Raw genomic sequence first — 16463 nt, forward strand, 5'->3', positions numbered from 1 at the left:
AATGTATTCAAGTATATATTAATTGCATATTAATTCAATTACATAAACTATCCTCATATTAATAAAATAATAATTTAATGTAATCAACACTACAAGTTCTGTTTAAAAAAAGTTTGAAAATAACAATTACAAATGTCATAATTACAGCAGAAATACCAAAGAAAATAAATTTGATTAACGATATATTCCAAAGGCTGAGAAGCACTGCATTAAAAAAAAAAAAAAAAGTTTCTTGAGGCATATTAATTTTTAAAGGATTAGTTCACTTCAGAATTCAAATTTCCTGATAGTTACCAATGGGTTGAAAGTCGAAACTGCAGTTTGCGGGCTCTATACAATCCCAGCCAAGGAATAAAAGGGTCTTATCTAGCAAAACAATCTGTCATTTAAAAAAAAAAATTATAATAATAATAATAATAATTTATACTCTTTAACCACAAATGCTCATCTTGCACTAGCTCTACGACGCACCGCGCATTACGTAATCACGTTGGAAAGGTCACACATGAAAAACTCCATTTAATTTTCTCCTCCAACTTCAAAATCATCTGACATCATTGTTTTACCTTTTTTTGCTGTTGTTGTTGTAAAGGCCGTTTGACTTAGTCTTTGCACGTTCCCTTTGTAGACACCGGATCGGTGCTTCTGCCTATGTCACGTGTGACCTTTCCAACATTACATAATGTGCAGTGCATCGCAGAGTTAGTGCAAGTATAATTTATTTATTTTTTAAGAAAATGACAGATGTTTCACTAGATAAGACACTTATTCCTCAGCTGGGATCATGTAGAGCCCTTTAAAGCTGCACTGAAACTTCAACCCGTTGGAGCTGTTGAAGTCCACTATATGGAGAAAAATCCTGGAATGTTTTCCTCAAAAACCTTCATTTCTTTTCAACTGAATAAAGAAAGACATAAAAATCTTGGATGACATGGGAGTGAGTAAATTATCAATTCTGAAGTAAACTAATCCTTTAACAACAGCATTTTTTTTTTACAAGTTAAAGTGACCTGTTGCCAAATTCAGCATAAAAACTGTACTAAATATATCTGCTCTTATCTGCCAGCAAAAACATTATTCTACATCAATGAAATGCTGCATCAGAGCAACATTAAACTCTGCTGTTGTCAATCATCATGGATCTTGTTTTCTGAGCCTGTGCATAAGAATGAATGGACTTTCGAGCTTGATACACCGTGTACCATGAGTGTGACTCCTGTTTAATGATTCCCAAAAAATAAATGTAAAATAACGTTTATTCAGGCTTTTTTGTCCTTGGCTGTAAAATGCATCTGCAGGCTCCCACCTGTGTGTGTTTGAACAGGTGTAAACCAATGTTTCTCAATGGGTGGGTCACAGATATGTTCTGGTCTCAGACAGCATGGAAAAACATCCTAAATGAAAATAATAAAATTCAACGAGGGAATTATTTAAAGGAACACTCCACTTTTTTTGAAAATAGGCTCATTTTCCAACTCCCCTAGAGTTAAACAGTTGAGTTTTACCATTTTCGAATCCATGCAGCCGATCTCCGAGTCTGATGGTACTACTTTTAGCATAGCTTAGCATAGTTCATTGAATCTGATTAGACCGTTAGCATCGCGCTTAAAAATGACCAAAGAGTTTTGATATTTTTCCTATTTAAAACTTGACTCTTCTGTAGTTAAATCGTGTACGAAGACTGACGGAAAATAAAAAGTTGTGATTTTCTAGGCTGATATGGCTAGGAACTATACTCTCATTCAGGCGTAATAATCAAGGAAACTTTGCTGCCGTTCCATGGCTGCAGCAGGCGCAATGATATTACGCAGCGTCTCTCACAAACGTCTCCATGGTTGCAAGGCACGTTCCCTGTGCAAGCAGGGGCTCACGGGCGCTGCGTAATATCATTGCACTGCTGCAGCCATGGAACGGCAGCAAAGTTTCCTTGATTATTACGCCTGAATGAGAGTATAGTTCCTAGCCATATCAGCCTAGAAAATCACAACTTTTTATTTTCCGTCAGTCTTCGTACACGATTTAACTACAGAAGAGTCAAGTTTTAAATAGGAAAAATATCAAAACTCTTTGGTCATTTTTAAGCGCGATGCTAACGGTCTAATCAGATTCAATGAACTATGCTAAGCTATGCTAAAAGTGGTACCGCCAGAACCGGAGATCGGCTGAATGGATTCGAAAACGGTAAAACTCAACTGTTTAACTCTAGGGGAGTTGGAAAATGAGCCTATTTTCAAAAAAAGTGGAGTGTTCCTTTAAAAATAAAAGTCAATGTTGCTTTAAGGACATTTCTGTTTACTCCCATACGGTAAAAGGTTTCGATATCGTGTCTGACTGCCACTTTAAATCCAATGTATAATCTGGGTCCTGAAGCAAAATCAAAGTTTTAAGGTATAGATGGCACTGCAGATGTGCCCGTTCCATTTTTAAAGCATTATAGCCTGGAATCGCACTTATGTGCGTCATGTTTGCGCCTGCATATTGTTTTAAAAAAGAACTTATTTAAAATGAAAAATCTGAATTTTTTGTGTAACAACCCAGAATAGTTTGCTAAGAATCAGCGAATCAAACTGTATGCGCTGTACTTCTACCCTCACATCGATCTACTCTAAGATATATGCCCAAAAAAAAACACCCATCTCATTTCACCCTCTCTCTCTATGTTTACTCAAGATTATGTGCTAATTTCCTCTTTACCGTTATGCACACTTCCACTCGGCTGAACACTGACTGCTTGTTAGCGCAAATCCTCATCTGCATTCACACACACACACACACACACACACACACACACACACACACACACACACACACACACACACACACACACACACACACACACACACAGGTATTTAGAACATTCTAGCAGAATGTGTGTCAAAATGTGCGTGTGAAAGACAGAGATCCCCCTCGACTCCTCCCCTCCTTCTGTTCTCCTCTCTTCCCATCTCTCTTTTCCCATCAGGACCCCGGCGAAGGCACGCAGTGCTATTTTTAGCATACTGGTGCTTTTTTATCAGTCCGTGTCTATTTGTGGCTCAAAAGAACTACAGAGGGCTTCCTAGCTGCTGACGTCAGCAGTGCTGTGCTGCAGAGGCGTACGGGGGAGAGAGAGAGAGAGAGATAGAGAGAGAGAGAGAAGGGGGGAGAACAAAGAAATGAGGAAAAGAGAGGGGGTGTGGAACAGAAAAATGGCAGGATGAAGAGAGGTGGAAGGATGGGGAGATAGAAATGGGCATAAGACGGTGAGATTGCAATGGTGCGTTTGCAATAGGCCTCAGGAGAATTGTGCGGTTCTATTTGGAGGTTGGTGATTTAAGAGCAGGTCTTGTGTGACAGGCGCGAGTGTGTGTCTCCCTCGTGCTGTTATAATAGTGGGCTGCATGAGGAGAGCTAGTCAGAGAGGATAAGGAGCCCCTCAAGAGAAAAGCAGGATTAGCTGAGGCATGCCAGACGCATGCCAGAACCAGGCAACACCTGGGGATATCTCTCTCGCACACATGCACACAGATCACATCACAACATGAATGTACATAAGACATACTGTGGCATGCACATTTACTATAGACTTTGTCTGAAACCATATCAATCTCCCTTGTTTAGTTAGTCAATCTTTTAGTAAGAAGGTAACTTTTATAAACCATGATGTCACATTAAGCACCATAATCTGATGATCTAAATCATTTAATTCATGTGATATGATATGCAATGCTTAGTTTAAGAGAGAAATTGGTTCATCACATTGGATCAAAAAGTTTATTTATGTATGACTGCTGCTTTCAAATGATCTGTCAGAGGGTTTTTCTTTATATATTTTCAAAGAACTGCTAATTAATGAGAATGATTTTGTTTCATTAAAAGGTGCTCCAAGCGATCTCACGCGTTTTTAGGCCAAAACATTTTTTTGTCACATACAGCAAACATCTCCTCACTATCCGATAGCTGCTTGTCCCCTGAACACACTGTAAAAAAAAACAAAAAACTTCTGGTCTCTGTAGTCACCACAAGCTCCGAAAATGGCAACAAAAACAAACTGGTGCAGCCTGGACCACGAATCACAATAAACATGCTCCAGCCAATAACTGACAAAGAATGATTTCAAATGCGCGTTCATGACTGTTTCAGGAAGCACGGAGGGGAGGGGAAGGAGGAGGAGGAGGGAGGGTCTAGCTAGCATCAACAGGAAGTTACTCCGCCCAGGATCGCTTAGAGAACCTTTAAAATAATTTGCTTATAAACTTAATCCATTCACGAGAAAGACTACAATGGTTGAGAAGTCTGTTTGTGTTTACAAAGTCTTGTCCTTTTCCATTTTGCAGTATATACAGTAGTCATATCTAATTAATCAGTTTAACTCAGGTAATATATGTTTTCATTAGTATTTTTTCACTTCCATTCAAACATATGGGCTCAGTAAGATTTAAAAATTAATAATACTTGTTCAGCAAGGATGCATTAAATTGCTCAAAAGTGACAGTAAAGATAATTTTTAATGTTAATTTTCTATTTCAAATGCTGTTCTTTTTAAACTTTCTATTCATCAAGGAATAGTATTATGAATACTATTATTGATGAATAGTATTGATAATAGTAAGAAATGTTTCTTGATCTTCAAATCATCACAGTAGAATGATTTCTGAAGGATCATGTGACACTGAAGAGTGAAAACTGAAGTAATGATGCTGAAAATTCAGTTTTGCCATCACAGGAATAAATTACATCTCAACTCAATATTTTAAAAAAGAAAACATTTTAAATTTGTAATATTATTTCCCAATATTACCATTTTACTGTATGTTTAATAATAAATGCAGCCTTGGTTATTTCTTTCAAAAGCATAAAAAAATAAATAAATCTTACACTGATCCCAAACTTTTGAACAATAGTGTACATGTCTTGATGCCAGCTTCTCTCAATCTCACACACACAAAATCAGCTGCCAAATCAGGTGTCAAATTGTGCGTTTCATTTTTCACTCGTGCATGTGACAGCAGCAAGACCATATGCTCATGGGCGTAGCTTGTGGGGGTGCCAGGGGGTCTTTTACAAAATTTTTTTTGTAATTAATAATATTTCAACTCAAAAGTAAATATGCATATAATGTAGTTAATTTATATGGTTATTTTGTAAATAACTTCATATTTTTCAACTTAAATCAAACCAAACTTCATAGTGCCTCCCCCAATCTCATTTGTGTAAAAAGTTGCCATGTGATGAATCTGCATTTTGGCAGATAACAGTCTATGGTATATACTGCTTGCCTGTAGTGTGGCGTGAATGGATATTCAGCAGGGTTTTGTTACAACATACAACAACTGCAGAGAAATCTAAACCAAACCAAAATAAAATCAAATGAAGATACTGATGCCATGCATGATGACTCCAGACCCAGACAATCTCATAAAGGTGACCCGAAGGATGCTCAGTTGTAGCTGCTCTTGCATTTATGTCAGGAAGAGAACAATTTAACATTACATTCAAGTGTTATTTAATTTACACAGAACAAAACTTAAACAGATTTTAGAATATAAACTGCTTAATCAGCCATTTACTACCGTTTGTGTGCCTGCAATTGTGTGTTTAACTTGAATTATGTCCAACAGATACCCGTTTTAAAGCAGTGGGTGAGTAACTCACTTCTTGATTTGCTTAATAAAAGTCTGCTTTGAGATTCTGTTGCTGCTGCTCTATGTAATCAGTAGAACCACTTGAATGGTACACGTATTGTGAATTTTTAAGTTTACTACAGAAGAGCTAAAATGCATCTAAAAAAAATTGACGGCCCATATCGACAAGCTGAAACATTAAAGGGTTAGTTCACCCAAAAATGAAAATTCTGTCATCATTTATTCATTTATTATTCCAAACCTTTATGAGTTTCTTTCTTCTGCTGAACACAAAGGAAGATATTTGGAAGAAAGTTTGTAACCAGGCTGCTTTGGGGCACCATTGACTTCCATAGTAGGAAAAAAAATACTATGGAAGTCAATGGTGCCTCAGAACTGTTCAGTTTCCCCTAATCTTGAAAATATCTTCCTTTATGTTCATCAGAAGAAAGAAACTAATACAGGTTCGGAATAGCTTGAGGGTGAGAAAATAATGACAGAATTTTCATTTTTGGGTGAACTATCCCTTTAAGCTACGCCTATGAATATGCTCTTCATCAATCCACCATTACCCTTTATTAAATACACACACTTCACTAAATGGCATCGGCTGTTTACACGGTTCCACTCTCTAGTTTAACTAAGGTCATCTTCATGTGCTTTTATGGAGTGGAGAAGCACAGGCTTCCCCGTCTTGCCGTCTCTCTCTCTGCCATTATCACAGATCCAGTGACATCAGATCAGCCAGGCTATGAGTCACGCATAAACACACCCGTATCCTCACACACACACACACACACACACACACACACACACACACACACACACACACACACACACACACACACACACACACACACAGAGTTTGTTTCTCTAGGGATGGCAAATGCTTATGACTGATCAAATGCACTCACTTACCTGCACCAAGAATATGATGAGGAAGTAAAAATTAGCAATTCTTCTAAACTGCTCAAATAGGTTCTTTGGCAGGAAGTTCCACACTGTGTACTGAGGAAGTAAGAAAACAAAACAAAAAAATTAAACAGTACCCAACAAGCTGTCAATCAATTGCTATAATCATTTCAAGTTAAATGTAAAGGGTTTTCTTCTCCAAAAAATTAAAATGGTGCCATCATTTACTCATCTTCACACAAAGCTATTGTGTGGCTTCAGAAGACTCTTAAAGGGTTAGTTCACCCAAAAATGAAAAGATTGTCATTTATTACTCACCCATGCCGTTTCACACCCGTAAGACCTTCGTTCATTTTCGGAACGCAAATTACGATATTTTTGTTGAAATCCGATGGCTCAGTGAGGCCTCCATAGCCAGCAATGACATTTCCTCTCTCAATATCCATTAATGTTCTAAAAACATAGTTAAATCAGTTCATTTGAGTACAGTGGTTCAATATAAAGCGACGAGAATATTTAGAAAAAAATAACGACTTATTTAGTGATGGCTGATTTCAAAACACTGCTTCAGGAAGATTCGGAGCATAATGAATCAGCGTGTCGAATCATGATTCGGATCGTGTGTCAAACCGCCAAACTGCTGAAATCATGTGACTCTGGTGCTCCTAACCACTGATTCGACACGCTGATTCATAACACTCCGAAGCTTCATGAAGCAGTGTTTTGAAATTGGCCATTACTATGTAAGTCATTATTTAGTTTTTTTTTGGGTGCACCAAAAATATATTTGTCGCTTTATAATATTAATATTGAACCACTGTACTCACATGAACTTATTTAAATATGTTTTTAGAACATTAATGGATCTTGAGAGAGGAAATGTCATTGCTGGCTATGCAGGCCTCACTGAGACATCGGATTTCAACAAAAATATCTTAATTTGCGTTCCGAAGATGAACGAAGGTCTTACGGGTGTGGAACGGCATGAGGGTGAATAATAAATGACATTATTTTCATTTTTGGGTGAACTAACCCTTTAATATAGAGCACGACAGGTCTTCGAACTGGTTCAAAGAACGAAAACAAAAAACAGAAATGAGCAAAATTTTGACAGGGACAAACAAAAACAAAAAATCCAACAGGAGTGCCCATGCAACTGTCAAGTCATCCTATGTAAAACGCAAGGCAATGTGCTGCATTAGCTGTTGGATCTCAGGGGTTTATCAGGAGTTTATCCGAGGATATGTTACCATGGCAGGTTATATAAAGTGTGGTGTGTTTTGAAACCAGCGAAAATTTCAGGTAAAAAAAAAAAAAAAAAAAAAAAAGAGTTAGGGCCCTATTTTAACGATCTAAACGCAAAGTGTAAAGCGCACGGCGCAGGTGCACTCAGGGCGTGTCCAAATCCACTTTTGCTATTTTAACGACGGAAAAACGGTCCGTACGCCGGGGAGCATTTTTGAAATGGGTTGTCCCTATTCTCTTAATGAGTAATGGGCGTAACGTTCAATAAACCAATCAGAGTGTCATCTCCCATTTCCTTTAAGAGCGAGATGCGCTCGCGCAATGGCAGATTGCTATTTACATGGCGGAATTTGTTGGCGATGAGTCAGTTAATATATATGTGTGTGTATTGGCACGATTGTTCAATTAATTAGCCAATTTTGTTCATCATTATAAGTAGTAATAGGCTGAATTGAAAATAGGTAGCCTAATTCTAATACACGCAATGACTTTTCATCATTACATTTTTATATTTATGTAGCCTACACAATAATATTCTTTTACACTGTAATCCTTTTGTTTTTAATATTTGGCATGTTTGTGTGATGCGCATCCCTGTGTGTAATAAGCAAAGTCAACGCGCACTGTGGACGCGCCCAGAGGCGCAGTTTCTACCAACACGCTCTAACAAAAAAAATATTGCGCCATTGACTTTAGACCAGGTTTGAGTTGGTCTATGGCGCAATCTATTTTCATCTCCTTAAAATAGCAATGTGCCGGCAACACACCTCTTTTTTAGACCAGCACGCCCATGGGCGCACTAACTGGCGCAAATGCATTTACTAATTTAAGGACGTGGCGCTGAAGGGGAAAACGCAAACGCCGCCGGACGCAAACTAGCAAACACACTTGCGCTGCGCCTTGCATCGCATTGCGCCGGGTGTATTATAGGGCCCTTAGCATTGTGGCTTTATTTATGGACACTTATGTGTGTTGCTAAATTATAAAAACACTTCCACAATCAAGCTCAAATGGAATTACAAGGTTTTTTACCAGCAAATATTGGAGATTTGTGTTTTATATGTCATTGGAACAGCCGCATCTGAGGCAGTAAGTGCATCGCATTAAGTTATCATCAACTTACAGGTTACAAAGATAATTGTAACTATGTGGACACTCAGTTGTTTCAGTCTTTTAATATATTTGACAAAGAGCTTGTGTTATAAAAGATGAAGTGTTACGCACAAGCTACACTGGCTACGGCTAGATGGCAAATACCAGACTAAGACACACTTCTCCGCTCCTCAAATATATAAAACATTAGCCTTTACACGCAATGTGTTTTGAATAAAGAAAACACTGTATTTATTCAAAGAACCAGTTTTTTATTTACACTTGCTCTGCAAACAAGCAGAGACAGTCTCCAAAATGCATGCAGGACTTCATTCGCGATTGAGGCGAGTGGAGCTACTGTATGAGGTTTTGCCAACAGCACAATTCAAGCTTTGGTAGTATACGCAATTATTTTTTTTTTTTTAAATAACATTATTGATTGGCATTTTTTCTAATCAAACCATTTTCGGAACAAACATTTTACAGAAAGAACGCATGAACAGAAACAATAAAATACTGATTCTGCTTGGAGTAAATCAACTGAATTTTTTTCTTCTTAAATTTTTAAATGCACAAGTTGTGTTAACTACTTTTATGACGCTTTTGTCATTTTTTGAGCTTATCAGTCCTAGTCCCCATTCACTTTCATTATATGGAAATGAAGCATAAACACTAAATAATACTAAATAAAATAAAAATAATTCAGATTTTTTATTTTTAGGTGAACTACTCCTTTACAGCAATGTGATTGTAAACCTACATCCTGATGAAAAGCTGGAAGGAAGGATTAAATGCATTCAATATTCATCAGCTCCTGTGTTTGTGCTTTTCTGGGAGAGGGAGCGGAGATGACTTCAACAGCTCCAGAGCTCTCTGATGTGTGCGACCGGGCAGCAGCTCTCTGGGCCAGCAGGTATTACATTGATTTGGATTAGAGACTCCTCACATTCGTTCAGCAAACCCCAGAAAGGGGAACCTGCCACCTGATCCGTATGATGGTGTCTCGCAAGACACTTCCGTTTTTGGAAATAGACAACAGCAGAAGTGCGCTAGCTCATTTATAGTTAACATGAACATTTAAGGCTGAATATAACACGAAAATATAAAAGGAAAGCGTTTTATATTTTGATTCTGTGACTTCTATTTCAAATAAATTATTAAAAAAAAAAACTAAATACATTTTTTGTGCAAATATTATAATATTATACACAAAAAAAAAATTGTAAAAATATTTTTCTTTTTACTAAATTTATTTATTTTTTTTTTTTTTTTGCGATGCAGTATCCGTCACGCTGCTGTCACTGCTGGACTTTCAAAAACCCAATAAGCCAAATACTCAGCAATACATCTGAGAATAAATGCAAACACTGACTGGATAATGTAGAAGAGGAGACAGAGAGAGAGTGAGAGAGAGAGAGAGAGAGAAATAACTGGAATATGGATAGCTATTTTTACCAAATATAACCATCACTGCTAAATAATGGATTACTAAGGGTGAGGAAAGTGAGTGAGTGCAGAGTGGAGCACCTGCAATAAGATAAAAGGGAATACATCATCATTTCTAACAGAGCAGATGTTATACTGAGGTGAACTCGAGAAGATGTGGCAGGCTTGGACCTCTTTTAGAGGGAAAAACTGGATCCAAGGGATACCATGGAGTAAAGGTTACGGCGAGTTTGAGTGGGAAGATGCAAAGCAGATGCATAGAGAAGTGTAAACATTGCAGTGCAGGTAATTAAAGTGTGTTTAGAGTCTCATGCCAGAGAAAAATTGATCACTGTACACCACAGCACGGCCACAGGTCTGATAAATCTATTACTTCTTACTCCCTCGTTTCTTCCTTTCGTATCTTAAAACGCTCCTCATCTATCGACTGAATGAGGAGATTCAGGAAGTCCCACAAGATTAAGGGGGGCAGAGTCAACCACCCTGAACACTTGAACGTTAATTGCAACTATGTATTTATCAACCGGATCTCAAGCACTGCTCTGACAGGCAAATTAGGGTGTTTCGTTGGGTGGCAGGGGATGGTAAGATTTACTGCAGTTGGTGAATAGCGAATGATGAAAGAGTAGTGGAAAAAGGAATTTCTGGTCCCAGATACAGCAGGGGGTTCCAAAAGTCTCTTCACACCTGGAGGAACAGGTGGCTGAACACCAGGGCTTGAGAGAAGCATACTCTCCACATGCCGCTGCTAACACGCATCTCTTATGTGTTAACGCTGTGGTGCAGTTGCTATGGCATTAAACAACACTTGCTAATTACAAGCTAAAGAAAATTACAAACAGGCTCTTCTAGGGAGCTAAACCCCTAATGCTGTTATCCTGTAAAAATCTGATTACACTGCGGCGAGCTTAAGTACAGCCCAGCTCATGCTTTCAGATTCGTGACGAGGTGTAGTATAACAAACACCAAAAGTTACCTTGGAGGACACGATCCTGTTGTCACAGAATTTGGAGGGGATGAAGGCCTCTGTGTCCGGACATGTCCGATGTCCTACATAGATTGTCCTGCTGTCCACTCGCTTCTCATCTCCTCCACACTACAGAGACACACAGGGAAACAGGAAGAATGAGAGGTCAATTACATGAACAGTTAAAAGTCTGACACAGCAATATTAGCTGAAGCAATGGCAAAAGACCAATGTTGCATTCAGGGTAACATGTTTGAAAACAGTCATTTTTGCTGTTCAGGATGGTGATGCTAGTGTTGTTGTGAAATCTTCCAATTTAAAATGCCACCAAGGTAATATTCTGTAGCTCATTATACTACAAGCGCCGGAGGCCACAGACTTCCAAAAAATGGTTAGCAAGAATTAATAGCTTTCATTAGGGCTTTTGACACTTGAAATAGTTAAAGGGATAGTACACCCAAAAATTAAAATTATGTCATTAATGACTCACTCTCATGTCGTTCCAAACCCGTAAGACCATTTTAGGAACACAGTTTAAGATATTTTAGATTTAGTCCGAGAGCTTTCTGTCCCTCCATTGAAAATGTATGGACAGTATACTGTCCATGTCCAGAAAGGTAATAAAAACATCAAAGTAGTCCATGTGACATCAGTGGGTTAGTTAAAATTTGTTGAAGCATCAAACACATTTTGGTCCAAAAATAACAAAAACTACGACTTTATTCAGCATTGTCTTCTCTTCCGGAATCCTTTCCATTGAATTGATTCCATTGAATCCTTTCATCTGTTGCTGTTGGTAATGCACTTTTATGTCGCCATTGTTGTTTTTGGCGATTAGGACACCCGCAACATGCACACTTACGCACCATTTTAAAAAATATAGCAATACCAAAATACAAACAATGAACCACACTTCAGAGCAGAAGGGGGCGGTAATGCACCAATAAGCTGGATGCCAACCGCCGTAAAACAGGAAAGAAGAATAAGAAGAAGCGGAGTCGTGAACACGGATTGACAACAGACCCGGAAGAGAAGAAAATGCTGAATAAAGTCGTAGTTTTTGTTATTTTTGGACCAAAATGTATTTTAGATGCTTCAACAAATTCTAACTGACCCACTGATGTCACATGGACTACTTTGATGATGTTTTTATTACCTTTCTGGACATGCACAGTACACCGTACAAACATTTTCAATGGAGGGACAGAAAGCTCTCGGACTAAATCTAAAATATCTTAAACTGTGTTCCGAAGATGAACGGAGGTCTTACGGGTGTGGAACGACATGAGGGTGAGTCATTAATGACATATTTTTCATTTTTGGGTGAACTAACCCTTTAACCCTGGGTCATTCTAAACCTCGGGTAAACGGTTATCTTGCTTCACATTTCACACTGCTCATAATTTACCCAGGGTTAACAATTAATCCTGGGTATTCATAAGATGACACTTCACATTGTACATTCCTAAACCTTTGGTTAACATTCTTATTTGCATATTTGCGGTGTCAGTGTCATTGATTGAATAAACTCAGCACATGACTGTTCCATCGAGTTTATACCGATTAGACATTTCAGACTATAAAAGGTAAGAATAAAACAGTCTCTTCTTCAGTCAAATTGTCATGTTTTCTGTCAGCATTTGACATTTTTCCTCTCAAATGCTGAATTTACTGTTTACATACATTGCACAGTGATTCCGTGACTGTCCAAAGCAAGCAAGTACGCGATTGGTTGTCTGATGCTAAGCAACATTCTAACACCGCATTGTTTTACACTGTACAAGTTTGGCACCACACTCCAGAGTAGGGTTTCATAACCCTGGGTAAAAAGCAGTGCTAACCCCGCTTCTAAAGTACAAGTGTGAAATGTTCCTTTACCTGGGTTTAAAAGCGGTGTCTAGAATGACAATAAAACGGGGTTAACCCTATTGCGTTACAATTTTAATTATTAGTTCATAAATTGTTTAACTAAAAAAAAAAAAAAAAAAAAAATGTAATAAATATTTTTCTGATACAAAAATATTTTTGTGGCAGGGCCAATTAAAATACTAACATAGCATTGAGGGAAAAAAAAATAAAAACAACCCCTAACTACAATCAAAGAACAAACAAAACGTCTGAAATGTTTATAAAGCTTTGAAAAGCGCGCTTTAGCACAGCTCCAAATTTACTGAGAGACGCAGCCAAGTATAACAAAGGTGAGGTGGGTCAATCCCACAAGCTAAAGTGTGATCAAGCTCCTGAGAATGGACAAGTTTGGTATTTGACCGTTGTACGAACTCACTCTTAGAGCTGGATGCAATCACATGAATTATAGGGTTTTCTTTCTTTTTTTACTACATAGTAACATGGGGGTCAGAGGATGTGTGGTCATTCTCACACAGCACAGGGAGTGTTTGGGTATTGTTGTGTGAAAAACAAGAAAGGGGGTAGCTGGGGTGAGTTTTCAGAAATAGTTAATGAACAGAACACAGTTTTTCCCAACACTGCTATTCAGCAGAGACAATGCGAAGATGCTGAATCTACAGCATCACAGCAAAAGAAATCATATTTTTACCTGAGTTGGGAGTTTGAAGTCTGAGCTGAATGTAATGAGACAAAAAGAGTGGGTACCGCAAAATAATAAAACTATAACAAACAGACAGCATGTCTTTCTTTTGCGTCGCCCTGAAAAATAAAGAAAAAAAAAAACGAACAGGGCAGACCCAAACTGGTCATGAACAAATTAATCTTATAAGCTGTTTCTTTTAATAAATCAGTCTCACTAACTAACTGTTAAACTTACTAAATTATTACTTGAATTACTGACAGGAAAAACACAGTTAAAGATTAATTTTTATTGTTTTAAATGTAATATCCCATTTATATTTAACACACATCAAAATGTGTTATACAATATAGTATGTTTTGTTTAGTATGTACTTGGGCCAAATTTTGTGTGGTAGAGGGTTTGCGGTTTGGGCCCTCCCACTGTAAAAATTCCCTAGGAAACACGGAAACAGGTCTGTGTGTTTCCCTTGTGGTCAAGTCCGTGACCCGGGACATTCTTGTAGCGTGAAAAGGACAACAACTTGACTCAGAGCTGTGTAAGCATTGGATTGCCAGAGGAAACGCTGGCACAAAGCATACAATGTGATTGACAGCCAGGAAGCCAGGTCTGTGCAAGCTTTTCCTTTTGTGCCCTACAAGTCAACATTGGCTTGATTATGGCTTATCACAGGAGCGGGGGTTGCTACGTGCATGAATTTCATGTCTCCCTCAAGAGCAAGAGATAAGTGGCAGTTACGATTACTCCCACCAGAGCTGAGGACACTACTCAAACTGTTCACTGCTAAGCTACAAGCTACTGAAAAAAGTAGCTAACTGCATTTAAGGTACTTAAATGGCAATATCTTTTTAAATATATCACCTATCAGACGATGTTATTTAATTAATCTGAGGATAACCTTTCTGGCACTAAAACAATGAGGGTTTTTTAAATGAACGAACAAATGAAAAAACCAATAAGGGTGACATAAACACATGACATCATTCAAGTGAATTACTCATGAATTGACATTATTAATATAAGATGCAGATATAAAATTTGAATATGCCCTCATTTATATAACTGAGTTGTTGCAAACTCTTGCAAACTCTTGCAAACTAAAAAAAACTGTTGCAAACTAGACCCACCGATTTCATTTACCTTTGAAAAAACAGATTCACTTGAATTGGAATTTAAAAAAAAAAAAGGTTACGTTCACACTGCAAGCCTTAATGCTCAATTCCGTATATTTTGTAAATCTGTTCACATTGTTCTGAATATGGCCAATATCAGATTTCCAGTGTGAACAGATCATGGTTCTGAACTGACCTGCATGTGCAAAAGAACGACATAAACGGGATTGCCAGGTTTTTACCACAAAATCCACTCAATTGCTTCACAAAAACTAGCCCAATCGTGTTCCGTGGGGTATCCCAGTAGAAATGGCATTCTGGGGGTTAAATATTGTGTTATTGTGGTCACTTCAACCCACGGAGTTGCAAAACAACCTGCGGCAACAATGAAAAAGTAACCTCAATTATGCTGGAAAAATCACAGATTTGGCAACACACAGCGCGCTGTCATACAGAAGTAGGGTTGTTCAGATTTCGATACTAGTATTGGAAATACCACCGATACCAGAAAAAAGTCTAGTATCGGTATCGGCGAGTAATTAAACTCATGTACCGATCCGATACCATTTTCTTAATATCTAGTTGTGCCCGCTATCTTTGCTTAACGCAGCAAATCGGAAATCAATCAGCGAAGAAGTGAAAAACAGGGTTATTTATTAGAAATAAAACTAAATAAGTTGCTAAACTAATTAATTTAAAGTGAATCTGAAGCCTACCTTTCTCATTCGCCACTGTTTCCATTTTCGAGACGAATGCTAAACTATTAGGCTATTTATTATGTAAGCTTTGTACTTCACTCGCATTATCGACAACAAGAGGCGTGCATGAGGCGCCGGCGCGACCACTGGAACGTTTTTTTTCCTAAACTGTACTCCGTAATTTATGGTTTATGGTCGTAATTTAAAATCCAGACATAATTCATACATTTACAAAAGACATTTAAATAACGAAAACAAGCAGAGTGTCCGTTTCCTTTCCTAGATCGTTGGAGTGCGCCACAATGAACCACTTTCGATTTGTTAATATGTAGACCTAATCACATGGTGAAATATTTCATGTAGCCCATAGGCCTAAATATTCCCTTTTATTGTATATGTGTTATGTAAGCCTATAGTTTTATTCTGTTTTCTCCGTTCACTGAACCGCTGCATGTGCGTGATGTAGCTGTGTGAACTCATGTTCTTCATATCCTGTAATTTTCGCTGGTTTCAAAACGCACAACAAGCTGCATATTAGCCTACTTGACATTCATTTTCACTTAAATGTAGGCCTTAATGGTGACATATATCATTGGAAAAACTAATATTAGGGCATTGCCATTGTAACTTACCTAACCTATGATGACTTGACAGCTGAGCCTGGGCGCGTCAGCGTGGGCATCTCACTTTAGAGCGTGAGCGCGGGCATTTCGCTCACGTTGGATGCGTCAGCGTCATTTGCATAGGCTGTACTATTTGAATTCGTGATTGGTTGACTGCCAAATCAAAATATTAAATAGAACGAAAAAAATAACGTTATTAACCGGTTAATGGCCATTT

General features: G+C 38.0%; 1 protein-coding gene across 8 annotated transcripts in view; it reads right to left on the reverse strand.

The window, feature by feature from the left end:
* Window positions 1–16463, reverse strand: part of atp11c (ATPase phospholipid transporting 11C) — an 81319-nt gene that overhangs the window by 30675 nt on the left and 34181 nt on the right. For all 8 annotated transcript variants that reach the window (XM_067386957.1, XM_067386947.1, XM_067386920.1 and 5 more), the window contains 2 exons: window positions 11275–11394; window positions 6522–6611 (listed from right to left, as the gene is read on the reverse strand). In XM_067386957.1, coding sequence (XP_067243058.1) covers window positions 6522–6611; window positions 11275–11394 — 210 coding nt within the window. The remainder of the gene's footprint in view (window positions 1–6521; window positions 6612–11274; window positions 11395–16463) is intronic.

This window comes from Chanodichthys erythropterus, chromosome 1 (assembly GCF_024489055.1).
Source record: "Chanodichthys erythropterus isolate Z2021 chromosome 1, ASM2448905v1, whole genome shotgun sequence".
Classification (NCBI taxonomy): Eukaryota; Metazoa; Chordata; class Actinopteri; order Cypriniformes; family Xenocyprididae; genus Chanodichthys; species Chanodichthys erythropterus.